General features: G+C 41.2%; 1 protein-coding gene across 2 annotated transcripts in view; it reads left to right on the top strand.

The window, feature by feature from the left end:
• The window catches only part of LOC135205593 (uncharacterized), a 514,233-nt gene that overhangs the window by 467,759 nt on the left and 29,058 nt on the right, over positions 1-17,416 (top strand). For both annotated transcript variants that reach the window (XM_064236362.1, XM_064236363.1), the window contains exons 15-16: positions 12,312-12,506; positions 12,908-13,021. In XM_064236362.1, coding sequence (XP_064092432.1) covers positions 12,312-12,506; positions 12,908-13,021 — 309 coding nt within the window. The remainder of the gene's footprint in view (positions 1-12,311; positions 12,507-12,907; positions 13,022-17,416) is intronic.

The raw sequence follows: 17,416 nt of genomic DNA, 5'->3' as shown, positions 1-17,416 counted from the left end.
CAACATAGCCAGTCTGTTTTTGAGTTTTGTGCATCCTCCAATTTTTTATACCTAATTGAAGAACCCATGAATATATCTGGTAATGAATTAGACTTCATGTTCACAGATGTTCTGGCTATCGTCAAGTCCAAGGTCTGAGAATATGTACAAACCATTGACCATTGTGCCATTGAGATGGACATCTATCTTTCTATAGGAAGCAGCTTTGGTGCCCCCAGCTGCCAGCTTAGAGTGCAGTTAGCAAACATTTATGCTACCCAGACTGTTAGCATAAAATAAAAAATGCAACATAACAAGTACTCTCCTTTGGGTGCTGTCTTTTGAGTGTATGGAGGCTACAATTGCTTTTTATCAGTTTCCGTTTCTCATTCCATATATTTTAACTCATATAAGTCTATTAACATACATACATACAGCCATTCCCTTTAACCACTGTCATGTATTTTTAAGTCTGCTCTTTCCAACCATGATATAATGATAATAATTTATCCCTTGGCTATAGGATTATCAGTGTGGTACCATTGAAAATGACATTCTCTTTGAACAGACACACATGCATTGTTTCATGTATGAAAGTTTATTTGTTGTACATGAAACACTTTCCTTTTTGATATTAAGAATTTATAAATAATAAATATAACAATTGGCTATTCGAATTATAGTTGTTCCCAATCATCAGATTTTTCTTTGACAAGCCATATACTACTTGCATAAAAGTTATTTCCAAAAGATCTCGCATTTTGTAGTCTGCATAGTCCAATCTTTGGGCTAAACCTAGGTTCGTTATGAATTCTATATTATCCACAATGCATGTCTGTTTGGTAAATAAAAATGTCAAGTAAAAGTAAACTGTATGGAATTTGGGTTCGGTAAGTAAAAGTAAACTGTATGGAATTTGGGTTCGGTAAAGGGAGGTTTTGGTTTTTTGTTTCCTAAATCCCCCCTTTGTTCCGATGCCGTATACTTACCTCGAACTACTTAATAGGAGAACCTGGATGTCAATCCGGTACTGACTAGAAAAAATCCGGTTATCCCTTCCACACCTAGCCAGGTACATGCCTCAAGGGATACGGCATCCCTAGGAAGCAGAGGGAGCTGATGGGTCCCTCAGTGTGCCAGACCTGGTCCTGGACCGGCACCCCTCGCACTCCATTCAGACTTACCCATGGAAGTGCTTCAGCTGAGAGAGGAGGTATGTCTGTGTCGGACTGCTCCCCTCCCTCGGATGATGCCGTCACAGTTAGCCCGCTCCCTGGTCAGACGGTCCGTGCCGCGTTCCCCCATGCTCATGGTCCCCATGATGGTCCTGTAAGCAGGGTGTGCCGCTGCCCCATCGACCTCTCCCTCGGATGAAGTCCCCTGTAGAAAGGGGTGTGGGGTGGAGAAGAGGCGCCAGGCTACGTGGGGTTGAGCGGGTTCAGCCCCTCCTCCCCATGCCGCGCTCCCACTTCCCGTCATAGCCTAGACTGGAGTGGTTCGGATAGGTGGTTAGCCACCGAGGCGGGGCATGGCATCACGGTCCCCCCCACTCCCCGGTCATACAGTCCGTGCCGCGTTCACCCGTGCTCGGGGTTCCCATGAAGGTCCCACAAGCGGGGTGCACTGCTGCCCCGTCCCCCTCTCCCTCTGATGAAGTCCCCCATAGAAGGGGGTGCAGGGTGGAGAAGAGGCGCTGTGCTACATGGGGTCGAGCAGGTTTGCCCCCTTCCTTCCTATGCCGTGCTCCGCTCTCCCGTCTTTGCCTAGAACGGAGAGGTTGGGATAGGTGCTGTAGCCGCCACGATGGGGAATGCCGTTGCGGATGCCCCGCTCCCCCGGTCGGATGGTCCATTCCGCGTTCACCTGTGGTTGTGGTTTTCATGACAGTCCCGCGAGCTGGGTGCACCGCATCCCTGTCGGCCTTTCCCCTGCACGCTCCGTCAGCCAGTGGGACTCCCATGACGGCTCCGCTGGTACGGACTTCGACTCCGCTTCCAGTGAGGCTCCTGGTTCCGCTGGTAGCCCCTGGAGTGAGACATCCGCCCTCTCACGGGGGGTCTGCTTGCTTATTGAAAGACGGCGAGGACGAGTCATTTGTCCAGGTCAGCCTCTAACACCTTGGAAGGGCAAGGCATCTACATTGAGGGCTCAACTTACAGGCGGGTCCTAGCCCTCTTTCGGAGGAGGAACCGTCTAGCAGACCCTATCCCTTCCTCCGACACCTAGATACCCTCCTTGGTAGAGTTCCTAACGAGGGACCCAAAGGAAGACAAGCCTTCCAGGAGCCCTTCCCCCAATGAGGAGTGGGGCTCAGGCCCTTGCCCAAGTGGGCCAGGTAACATCTTGGTCCAAGAATTCCCTGCGGCCCCACAGCTCCCTCAAGCTCTTCTACCCCCAAGTCCTTCTCAAGAGTAGGTGACCATGCATGGAGACCACAGCGTAGGCCACTGTCCAGGCAGCCACCTGGCTTGACCTACAGGCTGGGGTGGTGGCCATATTTGCCACCAACCAACTTGAAGGATTGGACAGAGTTGGCCCTACTTAAGGAGTTGGTCCTGTTCGGTGGAAGGCCATCAGTTCCTTGACTTCTCAGGCGGTCACCCAATGGACTAACTGGGTCCTCCGCAGGAGGGACGCCAGGCTAGCCAGATGGCCTAGACGACTTCTGGACAGGGAAGCTAACCTCCTGATGTACGTCCTGATTACAGTGGAGTCCCTCTGGCCAGAGGACCTTGTGGAGGAGACCCAGGAGCATTGACAATAGGCCAGCCAGGACTCCTTCATCTACAGGCCTCCTCCTTCAGGCACCCAGCACAGCTTAGGGAATTGGATGCTCCCTGACGTAGATAACAGCAGAGGTATGGGGCGCAGAGGATGTCCGATAGCTGGGAACCAGCCTTTGATGGGTTGGTTAGGACAAGGGACTTGGCCCTCTCCTGGGGCCTCCCTCGTTATCTTCCCCCTCCAACAGACCCAGGTCTTCAGCCTCCTGAAGGGGTTGTAACGGCTGCTCCCCTAGGAGGGAGTAGGACAAGAGGCCCCCCCCCCTTCATCCAATTCTGCAACAGGTAGGGGGGTTGCCTTTCAAATCATTGGCAGAGCGGGCAGGCTCGTGGGGTCGGCCACTGGACAGTCCGGATGCTGAGGGACAGCTACCGGATACCCGTCCAGGACACATAGCTACCTGTAGCCAGGAAACTGGGGGTCCACACAGCCCTGCCTTGGGACTCCGGCCCCGAGAGGCATTGCGGTCAGATGTCCAGTCAATTCTGTTTCTCTCATACAGGTTGTACCACACAAGGACAATGGCCTCCTGAAGGTGGTGTGGTCCCGCTTCAATTTTCAGGGCCCCTGTCGGCCGAGGGGTTTTCAGCTGCACTCCGCTTGGTGAGAGTGGCTCACCTTTCTATGGTGCGCGCGGTCCCGGAGCCGGGTGCTCCAGTCTGCCTCAGCCGAGGTGGCCTTCGGTATGTTGTCCACCTTGTCCGAGCTCCCTTTTCACCTCCCCGAGGGGCTTGGCTGCCAGAGGAAGTAGCAGGAGCTGATGGAGTCTTCAAGGTTCCAGTCCCTGTCTTGGTCCGACACCCCTCGTACCCTGTTCTGCTTGCCTTGGGGGAGGACGATTCTCAGTGCTGGGGGCTGCCCCCACTCCTTCCGGTGTTGTCGGAGCCCAGTCCGAGCACCAGGCCCTCTTCTCCTGGACTGAGAGCAATAAGAGGAAGGGCAAGAGGAGGCCCCCTTCTCCCAAGAATTATTCCTCCTCAGAGTCTTCAGACTCAAACAGGACCTCCTGTAAGAGGGCCGTGGAGTGAAGTGGAGGTGTTGTGCTGGGAGGAGGCGAGCATGTTCTTCCTCCTCCCCAGGCTGCTACTCCCTCTCTCCCTGTTGCAGCCGGGCCCACAGGGGCCAGAGTAGTAGCGGCAGCCATCCTGACGGGTCTCGCCACCACAGGCTCCACCGCTCCCCGACCGTTCGGTCCCTGTGGAGGGTCCCTGAGTTTGCGGCTCACATGACGGTCCCTTGAGCGGGGTGCTCCTCTCCACCACCGGTGGTTCCCCCTGAGGTCTCGATGGTTCCCACCCCGGTACCAGTGGCCGCTCGTGCTGGGCAGACCCCTTTCCTTGGCGTCCCTCAACCTCCTTCCGCCCCGCAGAGGAGACGAAGTCGTTTGCCCTCTCTGGTCAGGATTGGGGTGCAAGTCCAGGCCAGTGGGAGTCCCATTCGGTCCGAGGCTCCTTTCCTAGTGGAGCACCCATTCCCACCGGCAGCCCCTGGTCGGAGCCGCCCGCCATCTCCAACCTTCCCCCTCCGCCCGTGATGGTCCCTGCTGGTCTCCTTGAGGATGGTAAAGACCTGGCATTAATCCAGGATGAGCTCCAGAGTGCTTGGGATGGGCAGGGCAGCACGGACGAGGGGTTGACCTTTAAGCGGGTCCTGGCTCTCAGAGCCAAGAACCATCTGGCCGAGCCCACCCCACTCCTGATGCCAAGAGGTCCGTAGCTGTGGAGTACCTCTTGGGGGGTCCGAAGGAGGCCAAGCCTCCTGTGAGTCTTCCCCAGACTTGGAACACCCCCTAGGTCCTGGACCATATAGACCAGGTAGTTGCAGGCCCCAGGAACTCCTTGAGGTCCCACGGGTCCCTCAAACTCCTCCTGGCAGTCCGAGGCCGTCTTCCAGGCCAAATGGACGGCGTTTGGGAACTGGTGGAGAGGAAGCAGTCTCAAGCCTCTGCAGGCCAAGATTCCTCACTTAGCAGACTTCCTGGTACACCTCTCCCTGGGCCTCAGGCAAGTTTTCATAGGGCTTTATCATTGTCACCTTTCCGGGTTACCCTTCTATTCCAGCCAGCGCTCTTGGCGGACCCCTTCCCAGCCCCACTCTTCTTTTCGAGCGGGTCTGGGACTCTAATGGGTACTCTCCTAAACCAACCTGTGGGTCCATTCCCCCCAAGCTACTCTCTCCTCCTAAAGGATAAGTCTTGTATTAAGTAGTTGGAGGTAAGTATACGTATGGCGTCTGAACAAATCACAAATTCTTGGTAATTTGTATTTTTCCTAGTTATACTTACCTCGAACTACTTAGGTTTCAGGCGCTCCCTACTGTCCCCGTGTACCTTAGGGCAGGAACTTTAAGAAGAGGAAAGCACTAAGGTAGTAGGTCGTGGGTCGCATGGCTGTTGACTCTCAGGGCATGTACCTGGCTAGGAGTGGAAGGATAACCAGATTTTTTCTGGTTGGTACCGGATTGACATCCAGGTTCTCCTATTAAGTAGTTCGAGGTAAGTATAGCTAGGAAAAATACGAATTACCAAGAATTTGGGATTTTTCCCAAAAGAGAGTACGTACTCTTATACAATTTTGTTGGTGGGCTAGCCTGTTAAATTTTTAACCACAACAAACTCCTCAAACAGGTCCTTACAGAAAGGATTATTATGTAATAATGAACTTGCATTGGGAAGTGACTTAGTTGGAGTCCTCTGTTTCCATTTGCGCTTTTATGTGCCATTGTTGAAAGTCACAGGGTTCTCATGAGACTTATTCACAACAGCAACAATTGCTCTGGAACATTTTGGAAGACTTTTGATGGCAACTTCCAGCAAAGTGGTAGAGGCTATAAGACTAAAGAGGTGGATCCAAGTATGAAATTCTGCTGAGGCTGTTACCACTGAGATTCTTGTCATAGGGGTCCTACATTGCTGTGTAGCTATAAATAAAGGAGGCTTTTCCCCTTCAGAAGGGAGCTTTAGTATTGCACATCCAAAACTGGGATGACATTGACAAATGGTTTTAATTTTATCATTGTCTCTAGTCTTTTAATCACTGCAAAATTCTGAAAATCTGTCTTTACAAGATTGATAATTCTAAAAATGCAGGGACAGAAGGGTGGAACTCTGGTGAGCAACTTTGGTCCTGATAAAGGGTGTTTTTATAGTTTTTAACGTTATAGACACAGGTGAGAAGACCATTTCTGTTAGTGGTCTTTCACGTGCACAGCTTTCATCATAGTTTATCTCTCATTAATTAGACATTTACTATAGGGAGCGAAAATGAGCACTGATGCATCTACCCAAGGATTATAAGTATCATCAGGGTTGAGTATTGGAGCCCCTATCATGTTTTGATTTGAAGTTTTATATTCAGACCCGGCCAATAGTGGTTTCCAGTTATAATTCCAACACTAGGCCTTAATTGTGCCGCATTTGTATCCCCTCTCACTTTTGGGTTGCATGATGCAGTACTTTTACACTTTAGAGTGTACCTGACTAACTTAAATTCCTTTTAGGAATCTTGCATCATGTTGCTCATACATTTCCATTCTTTGTCAATGACATTGTCTGATGTTACTCATAATTTCTCTACAAAATTGATCAGATACCACAAATTGTGTATCCCTTATGGGGGAGCTTGCATAACCTGACTAATTATCTACAACTGGGTGAATTACTACTCTGAAACTGTTGTCATTTCCATTGGATTCAGGTAGATCCTAGTATCCCTTTTGGGGGAAAGATCCTAATTTCCTTACATCAAATGCTGCAAGCTGAGTATCCCATATGGGGAAGCCTGCACATTTTGACTGAGCTTCAACAACTGAACTGTAACTGCCTGTTACTATAAGGGCCGAACAATACCCCTCCAAAAACTTAGTAATACATATCAGTCAGAGTGAGATGGATCCTGGTATCCCTTTTGCGGGAAAAGATCCTCTTCTGCATTGATAGCTGTAATAGGGATAGAAGTCCTTCTATAAGGCTTCTCCCATGACTACCTGAAATTTGTGTCCCTGATCCATCTGGATTCAGCAGGGTCATTTCAGTGGCAATGCCCCCTTCATATTCCATAGTGCCAAAATCTCTCTGTCTCCTCTGCAGGTTTAACCTGGGAGGAAGTTGGAACTGATAATACTGGGTTTTTGCCCAAACACAAAACACCTGGGAGGTAACTGTGACTGATGTTACTGGGTTTTAACTCAAACATAAATCTTGACCTGAGAAAGATGGGTTACATATTGGCTGCCAGAGTTTTGCCAGAAAGATACAATTTCCCCTTAACTTATTCCTAACTTTGATTCTTAAAACTTGCTACCAGTAGCATACTACAAGTCTGGTACATATCTGTCGACCAAGCAAATTTTAATTGTTTTTTACAAGACTATACCCATGCAGTTGGTATGAGCCATACCCACTGGCACAAAATAACCCGAGCAATTTGATCCTGAACACTTGAACTGAGGCTCCTGCACAATGGCAGCTCTGTAGTGATATAAAGCAAGTTGTTATTAGAAGCCAGTCAGTATTACATTATTAATGAGGGACACCTCTGTAGTTCCTCATACATTTTCCATATTTGTAATAGATTCTATTAGAAATATATGTTAACTTAAGCCCTTTGAGGTATAAGTTAGTTTTGACAGCTGTATATGGCTGTACAGTATATGTCTTTTTGCACTAGCTATGTAAAATTTGAATTTGAATTGTCATACCATTTGTACTATAGTCCGACAGATCTAAACTGATAGATTGTTTACTTCCTTGAGAAAAACCCTGTTGCCTGTTCTCTCTTAACCTTTAAGTTGTCCCCTTGTTAAGTCCTCAGCCATCTCCCAGCGAGGCAATATTTGGGGCAGTACCTAATGTAACTGACCGTATAAATCCTAATCCGTAAACTCGATCCCTATTCTATTTGGTTATTACTTTTGAGACTATTTATTGTTATAATTGTTATGACTTATACCCTTAAATTTTGCATATTATATTACATATTTTATATGATGATCTTTTTCATTAACCCTTAAAACGCCTATTGGACGTATTAAACGTTGACGAAAATTGTATGTTGGGTGCTTAATTGACGCATACGTCGACGCTAAAAAGTTTTTTTAAAAATTCGCGGAAAAATAGTTAGGCCTACTTGGTGAAAACTTTTGAATCACGCACCTTGAGGGATGCTGGGAGTTCACAAATCAAGCTGCTGTTTTGTTTACAAGCATTACCCAGGCGCACATGCGCGAATTTCTTTCTTTTCGCACTAAAAAGCATCAGCGACACATCTCCGAAATTATTTCGTCAATTTGACATAATTTTTGCACCATTTTATATTAGCCTTACATAGTTTTATATATGAAAATGTGCGCAATTTCATGTAGAATACAGCTAAAAACAACCCATGGTTGTAGCTTTTATCAGTTTTGAAATATTTTCATATAAATAACGATAAGTGCCAAAATTTCAACCTTCGTTCAAATTTGACTCGACTGAAATGGTCGAAAAACGCAATTGTAAGCTAAAACTCTTACATTCTAGTAATATTCAATTATTTACCTTTATTTTGCAACAAATTGGAAGTCTAGCACAATATTTCGATTTTTGGTGAATTTTTGAAAAAAAACTTTATCCTTACATCCACGCGGTAACTTCCGAAAAAAATCTGAAATTTTTTCGTCCGATTGTCGTAATGTTTCCACCATTTTATATTAGCCGTTACATAAAGTTTTATATATGAAAATATGCAAAATTTCATGTAGAATACAACCAAAAACAACCCGTGGTTGTAGCTTTTGTCAATTTTGACATTTTCATATAAATTACGATCAATAGAAAAAATTCGTCCTTCGGTCAACTTTAACTCGACTGAAATGGTTGTAAAACGCAATTGTAAGCTAAAACTTTTACATTCTAGTAATATTCAATCATTTACCTTCATTTTGCAACAAATTGGAAGTCTCTAGCACAGTATTTTGATTTATGGTGAATTTTTGAAAAAAACTTTTTCCTTGCGTCCGCGCGGTAACTTCCGAAAAAATCAGAAATTCTTTCGTCAGATTGTCGTAATGTTTGCACCGTTTTATATTAGTCGTTACATAAAGTTTTATATATGAAAATGTGCACAATTTCATGTAGAATACAACAGAAACAACCCATGGTTGTAGCTTTTATCAGTTTTGAAATATATCCTGTCCTAGGCTATTTGGGCTAAACTACCACTTAGGTCACCAACAATAGGATGTTTCCAAAATTATTTCCTCTTAGCCTAGTATAGGGCATTGCCTAATCCAGATTATTATAAATCAAAAGTAAATGCTATATGAAAACAGAAAGTTACTTACATGTAAATTCATAGGCTAACATCTTTTGTCCAACTCAGATTATTTATATCTATCCCTAGGCCATTTGGTCTACTATATACAACTGTAACTTTCTAATATGGAACTCACTGATGTGAAATTTTAGTTAGGCTCTCACCTAGTATAGTTTTTTTATCTAAATTTATGAGATTAACCTGGTGTAACTTGTAGCCTTCAAGATGGGCTACTACCTGATAGTCCATTTGGTTTATGTACTGTTTTTTTGTCTACTATATAAAACAATAAATTGCTAGGTTATTGCCTAGTATAGGTTATTGTCTAGTCCTGATTAACTGTTTTTGGATTACTATAGCTAGGCTAGCCAATCACCTAGCCTAGGTTATTGTTCAAATCAATGTAGATTATTTAATTCCCTTTAAAGGGTATGCACATGATAGCCTACAGTATTAAAACAATGATTAAGTATAGAGGTTATATAAAAAAGGAAAATGTCAATAGCCTTTTATCTAATCCTGAGGTCATTGATATAACATAGATGCTACTGCCCAGGCCCATAGTCTGACAAGATATGTCTCTAAATATTACTTCAATTTAGGTTAGTACCTAATGCAAGTTTTTTATTTCACTCTTAAGGATATATTATCCTAGGTTATAGGCTACAGACAATATCTATTACAGTCTAGCTAACATATTCTTAGTGAATTGACATAGATTGTAGGCTTCTGCCTGGTAGGCTATTCCCGACATCATTATCTGAAAAGGTTATATCTATATTAATAATAATTGTGAAATGTCTCCAGATAAAACTTCTAAATAGATTGATGAATTCTTCAAAAGAACTTTCGCTTCTACAAACAGCTAACGATTGTAAAATGTAAGAAGCGCAATATAATATGTACTGGCGAAAAAGCCAGTTTACAGATTTTCACATTAAAATCACGGTTCCACTGTTTAAACTAAAATATTTTTTGCTGGAACTTGAAATTACATCTCGGCTTTCAAGTTGGAAGTTTCCATGAACTTTGGTTATGAAAGGAATAAGCAAAGAACGAAATTCTCATAGCTAATGATCCTACATCGCCAGCACTGACGTATACTGGCGAAAAATGATGGTTTACTGCTTTTCACGCATACTGAAATCATTGTTCCACAATATAACTAACAAAATTGAATTTTTAACTGAAACTTAATATTGTACACTTAGCTTTCAACTTATATGTATCCATGAACCTCGGTAATGAGTTTAATAAGCGGAGAAAATTCTTGGACCTAGCCTAACGATCATAAATCGTAAGAAGCACCAAGGTGAGCAAGTGAAATAAGCCGATACGGCTCTTCACTCACAATAAATCATCCCTCCACAGTGTAAACGAAAAAAAGTTATAACTGGAACCAAAAACTGCACTTAGCTAAACCAATAAGAACGTGCGGTTCAGGGGTAACTGGGCGACAGGACAACTGGCTAACAGTCAGCTGGGCGACAGTGAACGGGGCGACAGGACAACTGGGTAACAATTGGTTGTCCCATTTATACTGTTACAGTGGTCCTCCCATATTTGTGGGGGATGCGTACCAGATCCCCCCCGAATAGTTGGAACCCCTATAAAAATGCTTAAAACCTCCTTGTGTTTTGTTAGTTATTTTGTTTTTTTAATAGTTTTATCACAAAAAGTGCATTTTATGATGAAATTGATAAAAAAAAACAGGAATTTGTTAATATGTCTCATAGAAAAATACAGCGAATAGGTAAATTTTCCGCTAATAATGTGGGGAAATGTTCCAGAGAGAAATCTGCGAATCCGTAGAACGCAAATATGGGGGGTCCACTGTATACCGCTACTGATGTTACTCAACCTGCATCATGGCTGAATTCGTAACCTCACAAAGATGAAAAGATAAGTTTGTTCACGAAGGATTTATTTACACAAGGAACGGGACAAGATGAAATACCACATATTGGAAATGTGACAAAAGAAAAACCTGTACCGGCAGAGTAATGTCAGTAGGTTATGACGATAAAATGGAAGTGCGGTTAACTAAAGAACACACGCATGCACAATGATGTGAAGAAGCTGCAGTGCATAGGCTGAAAACAAACTTGAAGCAAAGAGCTGTGGAACAGCCAGCAACACACCCAGCTACATTGTTACTACATATTCGTATAATTTACTATTCACATAGTGAAGTCTCGACCAGTTGTTTCATAATAAAGACTCAATTTGTAATCAATGCCGATGTCTGTCATGCTTAATACTATTATGAATATTTCATTATACTATTTACATAGTAAAAAGTCTTACCCTAAGCTGTCGCCTAGTTTTCCTTTCGACCAGTTGGCTGTTGCCCTGTTGACCAGTTGGCTTTGGCCCAGTTGTCCTGTCGACCAGTTGGCTGTTACCCAATAGCCACCGAACTGTATGCGCATAACCACTTACGGTTTTGAAGTTGGTTAAACTGGGTATTAGTGTTCTCTAAGGACAATAGAAAGTGCCCTCCTTATCCTGAGTACATTTATACTTTATCATGTGTTATAATGTTTATCATTAGGATGCAATACCAGGCTACAAGACCAGTTAAGAGAATTCTTTGACATTAATCTGATCACTATGGAGCTCTGGATGGACCATGGAAAGGGTAATTCCTGAGGACGAGACAGCGGGTACATTATAGGAAATTATAGATGACACCGTTTACCAGGTCAACAGAAAATGGACCTACACTCCCATTATGAATAAATGCCAACTTGCTCACCAAGTACTAATAGCCTTCTGTCCCTTCACTTTTAAAACAATTAACCATGTAAGGCAGACATAAGGAGTAAATTACTTATATAAAGGCCAATGCTTTGGATTCCTGTAGGAACAAATAACAAAATTTGAATAAAAATTTAATTTCTCCTAGGTATACAAGCCAGAGCCTTTTATATTTAGTACCACCTCAACCTCCCTTTTCAGTCCTTGTGACTGGAGAAATATGTACCTTGTTACCAGGTTTCAACAGTTTCCAGCTTCTGCTGAAAGATACTATTGTGTAAAAGGCTTAGGTTTGTGTACCTAGGAAAAATACAAAAATATTTTTTATTTTCATATTGTGTGTAAATGAAATGTCTTGCATTCATTGACTTTTCATACAAGAGAGAATACTGCTTACAGGATAGTGTTTCTAAAAGGTTTAATGTTCCATGAATTGTGCACTAAAGTTAGGAATGCATTATCTGACTTTGGAAGAAATATTTACTTTTTTTCCAGGTGATGCTGCTGTTATAATCACAACACTGGAGACTATACTGCCTTTGTTGCCACTGCCAAACGACATGATGCTCACCCAGGATATTAACCTGAGATTCCTGAAAGCATTAATTATTGATGATGGACCAAGAATTTTTAGCAGTCTTGATAAAAGCCATGCAGATGCATTTCATTCGTTTGGGAGGAACATAACTGGTAAGGAATTCTTCTGAGACAGAATTTGTTAGGCTTTCTCAGGTTTTGCCCAGTTGAAGTTTTTTTAAATCTTCCTGTGAATGGTAGACCTTTGTAAAGTCTTGCATTTAAATTTGTAAGAGAGTGAGGGGATGTAATTTGTGTTTCATTGCATTGTTTAGGTGAAACCATTACTGTTCTCAAATTTTGCTATTTACTTGCCTTTTAAAACATTGTTTTACCATTTAATATTGGTTTTCCATAGTCATTAAAATATCATTATGAATTAATTTGGATGTGCTCATTTAAATTATGTGGAATATTGTAACTTCAGTATTATGCACCAGTAAATTTTCTGATGCATATTACATTTTTTATGTTGGCGTAGGTATATCTGTGCTAAACTTGTTATGGATTTGCAGATCTAAACATTGTCATCACAGCAGAAGAGTTATCTGATTTTAACCACAAATTAATTAAAGAGATTTTGAATTTGAAGAACAGTATTGTAATCCAGGGATCAACTAAACCTGAAGGTAATTATTTGCATTGTTTCTTGGTTGTGTGTGTTTTTCCACTTTCTAGATTATTTGTAAAATACAAAGAGTATATATTTAGAGTATATATTTAGTTTTGATGATGAATTATAGGAGTCCATAATTTGTTTCTTATTTTAAAATGTTAGAATTGCTGGTGAAGATTGCATATATATTTCAGAGATTGCTGTTAGTAGTATATGAATCACCCAAAAGATTTAATGACTGTTGAGTTGCCATAAAGGAAGTAAAGTGAATGTTGAAGATAGTAGTAATATTGTGATAATGACAGTAAAATTTATAAAATGACAAAACCCACAAATTGTTTAACCTTAGATTCTGATCCCTTCAAATGTCATGAAATTATTCAAAATTAATAATGACTATTTTAACAACATAGTAGCACTGGGGTGGTGTCTTGAGGGCATTGAGGAATTGTTTAACTATATCTCATAAAGAAGTAGTGGGAGTTTAAAGAGAATTATAAATGAAAGCAGTTCTAAAGTTTGAAGAAATATCACTAGTGCCTATTTTTCCTTATTTTTCTTTACATTTTTTATATACTACAACAATATGCATAAGTAACAATAGCATACATCTCTTATATACAAATTGGAGAGGTAATTTATCATACTTTTTAATGGTGCAGAAAAAGGGTATGAATTTTTATTACATATTTTAAAAAGTGTTTACAAAAAGCAAATAGATGCTTATTCTCGAGTGAATTCAAAGCGTTATTCAAAGTATAATTTTGTTGTTTCTTAATAAATAAATGAAAGAAAAGAGCTATTATTTAGCTTCAAAATAAGACTGAAACTAGCATAGTCATACAAAATGTATGTATAGAGAGCAATAAGAAGATGATCTCCAAGCTTTTAAGTTATGCCTGAAGTCAATGCTATACCATTGACAAGTTTTGGACCCCCAAGGAAGCTCGAAGGGGTAAGTGACACATGTAACAAATAGAGTTAAATAACATAGGAGACAAGAAAAATTAGGGATAGATGAAATTGAATGTTGACTGAAGTGAATTCTATTTGTTTAGAAAAAATGTTAAAATTGAAGCAATGTTAAAAGGGAATAAACAGTGGACGTTCACAAGTATGCCGTTTTGTTCAGTATTGTATTTCTTTGTGGCCAGTTTCACTTGGCTATTAGAAATGGGTACTACTAATATTTTTTCAAACTTTAGAACTACAGGCAGTCCCCAGGTTACGACAGGAGTTCCGTTCTTGAGATGCGTTTTAAACCGAAAATCATTGTAAGCCGGAAAATCATAAAAAATCCTAAGAAGACCTTACTTTTAATATTTTGGGTGCATAAAAACTATGTAAATTGCATTCTTATTGAATTTTTCATAAAAAAAATTAAAATATTGATTATTTTGTATTTTTGGAGTCATATTTCTTCTGCCAGATCAGCGTTGTAAGCGTTGTAACCCTGGAACATGTGTTTTAAACCTGGAAATAATTTCTGATAAATATAATCGAAAAGTGTTGTAACCTTGGAACGTTGTAAGCCGAACCCAGTGTAAGCCGGGGACTGCCTGTACTTTCATTTATATTTCTCTTTAAACTGTCGCTACTTTTTTATGAGATATAGTTAAACAATTCCTCAATGGCCTCAAGACACCACCCCTGTGCTACCATGATGTTAAAATAGTCATTATTAATTTTGAATAATTTCATGACATTTGATGGGATCAGAATGAAGTGAATAGTATAATTAGCTTAACAGTAGTAATATTGAAGTTGCTAAGTATTTGCTCGCCTAAGTTTAAGAAACATCTCCCTTGGCTGTTAAAATTCCTAGCAGTACTATGAGAAATCAGTTTTTTTATTTCTAAAAGCTGTCCTAGCTTCATTGGCAATAGTGGGAATTAATTGAAAATTTTATGTTTTAAAGGTAATTTTTTTTCATTCACTCTCATTATGTATGATTAAACCACATTTTTGGCTTTTGAATGCCCCGGACACTTCTGCATTGTGTTGCAGGCAAAAAGAAAAGGTTGTGGTAACCATCTGCATGCACCTGTAGATTCCTGGGTCCCAACCAGTCGGCTGTCTACACATTAAGAATAGTAGTCTAAATTATAACTGGGAAATTTCACTATTTAGAAATTCTATTTCTGTAACCCCGCCCTATTGCTTATAATATCAGAATTAGAATTTTGATATCATTGAACAAGCTACTGAATGTCCGAGAATTAGCTGTTTGGGATCAGTAAGGTCCCTTAAAGAGCTCCTGAGATGAGGGCAGCCAGATTGCCCATGGATCTATAAGAAACAGGAATTGTATTAGTAAGGAAAGAAACCCATCTAATGACAGTAAAGATAAGGTGTTTGTTTGTATAAATTCATCATGTTCTTTAGGAAAGAACAAGGCACTAAGTGATGATATGAGTCACAGTAGCACGTCATCCTGGAAAGTTTGTACAGTGGAACCTTGGTTTTCTTATGTAATCCATTCCAGAAAGTCTGATGAAAACTGGATTGTACAAAAACTGAAGCTATAATTCCCATAAGAAATAAGGTAAATCCCATTAGTGCATTCCAAACACCCAAAACTAAGAAAAAGATACATTTTATAGAGAATAACTAGTTTTACATACAGAAAACAATGTGAAATAAATATGGATGACTTATGAAATGGATAAATGAATATACAACACTTTTACCTTTATTGAAAAGACTTGTTGAAGTATGGCAGACGGCAAGGAGGGGAGAGGGAGCAGGAGAGGTTATTTTTTGGAAGGGGAATCCCCCTCTATAAGGACTTCTGGTATCAAAGCCTTATCCGGGGTTACTTCCCTTCTCCCCCTCAACTTGGGACCACCTTGACATGGTGATGGGGCTCACTTTTGCTTAAATTTATTGTACCTGATAAATATAAAAAGATATCATAGCTGGGAATGAGTTTATATCCGAAGCTAAATAGTGGGAACTGTGGTAGGACCATCAACTGCCCAAGATATCAGGCAGAACTGTTGTGCAGGGCTGGACCATGGATTCCAAGTTGGTCTGGTTCTGGGATAGGACTCTTGACATTCTATCTGGTTTGCCCATATTGTGATTAGGGTGGAGATGACTGTATTCTTATAATACTCTGCCAGCATCACTGCACACAAGTAGTAAATGTTGTGCCAAAGTATACAATCCACCTAGAGAAGCCTAAGCAGTAGTTACTTACCCTGATTTACTCTGCAAAACAGTGAAAGGGGCTGAATGAAAGTGATGAATTAATACTACAAAGGGAGGAAATTAATGAATGATGAGTTGGCAGTTATTCGTATAGGTGGGAAAATTCTGTGATCAGCTCTACACTTGAACAATGGATAGGATGGTTGGTTTTATTTTCTTGTAGAAGACAACTGTTGTGATGGCAATTGGTCTATCCGTGTAGACTTTTTCTGTCTGCCTTTAGATCTGAAAAGCTGCTGAGGCTATGGCTGCAAATTAGTATGTTAATCATCCACCCTCCAATAATCAAACATGCCAAATTGCAGCCCTCTAGCCTCAGTAGTTTTTCATTTTATTTAAGGTTGAATTCAGCCATAATCTGGCAGTACTATAGGTACCAACAACATAGGCCACAATTGGACCATGGCTGTGTTTCATGGGCTGCAGCTAAGAGTTTTATGGGCCATGGCTGAGGCCATCACTGCACTGAAGACTCGATTGTGCCAAAGACACTTTGGTGCATTTTTTGCTTTTTTATTTATTTTAAGGTTAAAATTAACCATGATTGTGCATCTGGCACCACTATTGGTCTAACAGTACATGCCATCACTGGGCTGTGGCTGAAAGTTTCATGGGCTGCAGCTGAGAGTTTCATAGGCTGTGACTGAGAGTTTCTTGCAGCATTATATGCTGTACAGAAAACTTCAAGTTGCCGTAGAAACTTTGGCGCATTTGTTACTTTTTTACTTGTGGTACCAGGTGGCACATGTCAGCAATTATGTTCTTCAGTTTTTTTAGACAAATGACTGTAGAGTATTCATATGTTCAGTATAGCAAATGTAGAGTATTTATGGTTGATAACATTGTGATGGAAAAAAATTATTTAGTGCTTTAGAAAATAAGTAAAGCTTGTGGGGATTTTGTGTTCCATCATTGATTCTTAGGTGCAAGTGCATGTCTTTCACTATCTTCTTTTTGTTAAACAAAAGGTATTTTTTATGTTTGAACTATTAAAATAGACATTTATAAGCATTTTGAGAGGGGTCTTTGATTGAACTATTAAAATAGGCAGCTATAAGTATTTTTAGAGGGTGAGTTCCAACTTATCACAGATTTTCCTTTGTTATGGGTGGTTATGATCCCCAACCCCCACAATTATATAGGGACCCACTGCACAGTAAAACAGTAGATTTTCAAAGCACACATGAGAAAAGTC

This window comes from Macrobrachium nipponense, chromosome 24 (assembly GCF_015104395.2).
Source record: "Macrobrachium nipponense isolate FS-2020 chromosome 24, ASM1510439v2, whole genome shotgun sequence".
NCBI lineage: Eukaryota > Metazoa > Arthropoda > Malacostraca > Decapoda > Palaemonidae > Macrobrachium > Macrobrachium nipponense.
Note: the sequence above shows the minus strand (reverse complement) of the source record. Positions and strands in the feature narration are given on the sequence as shown.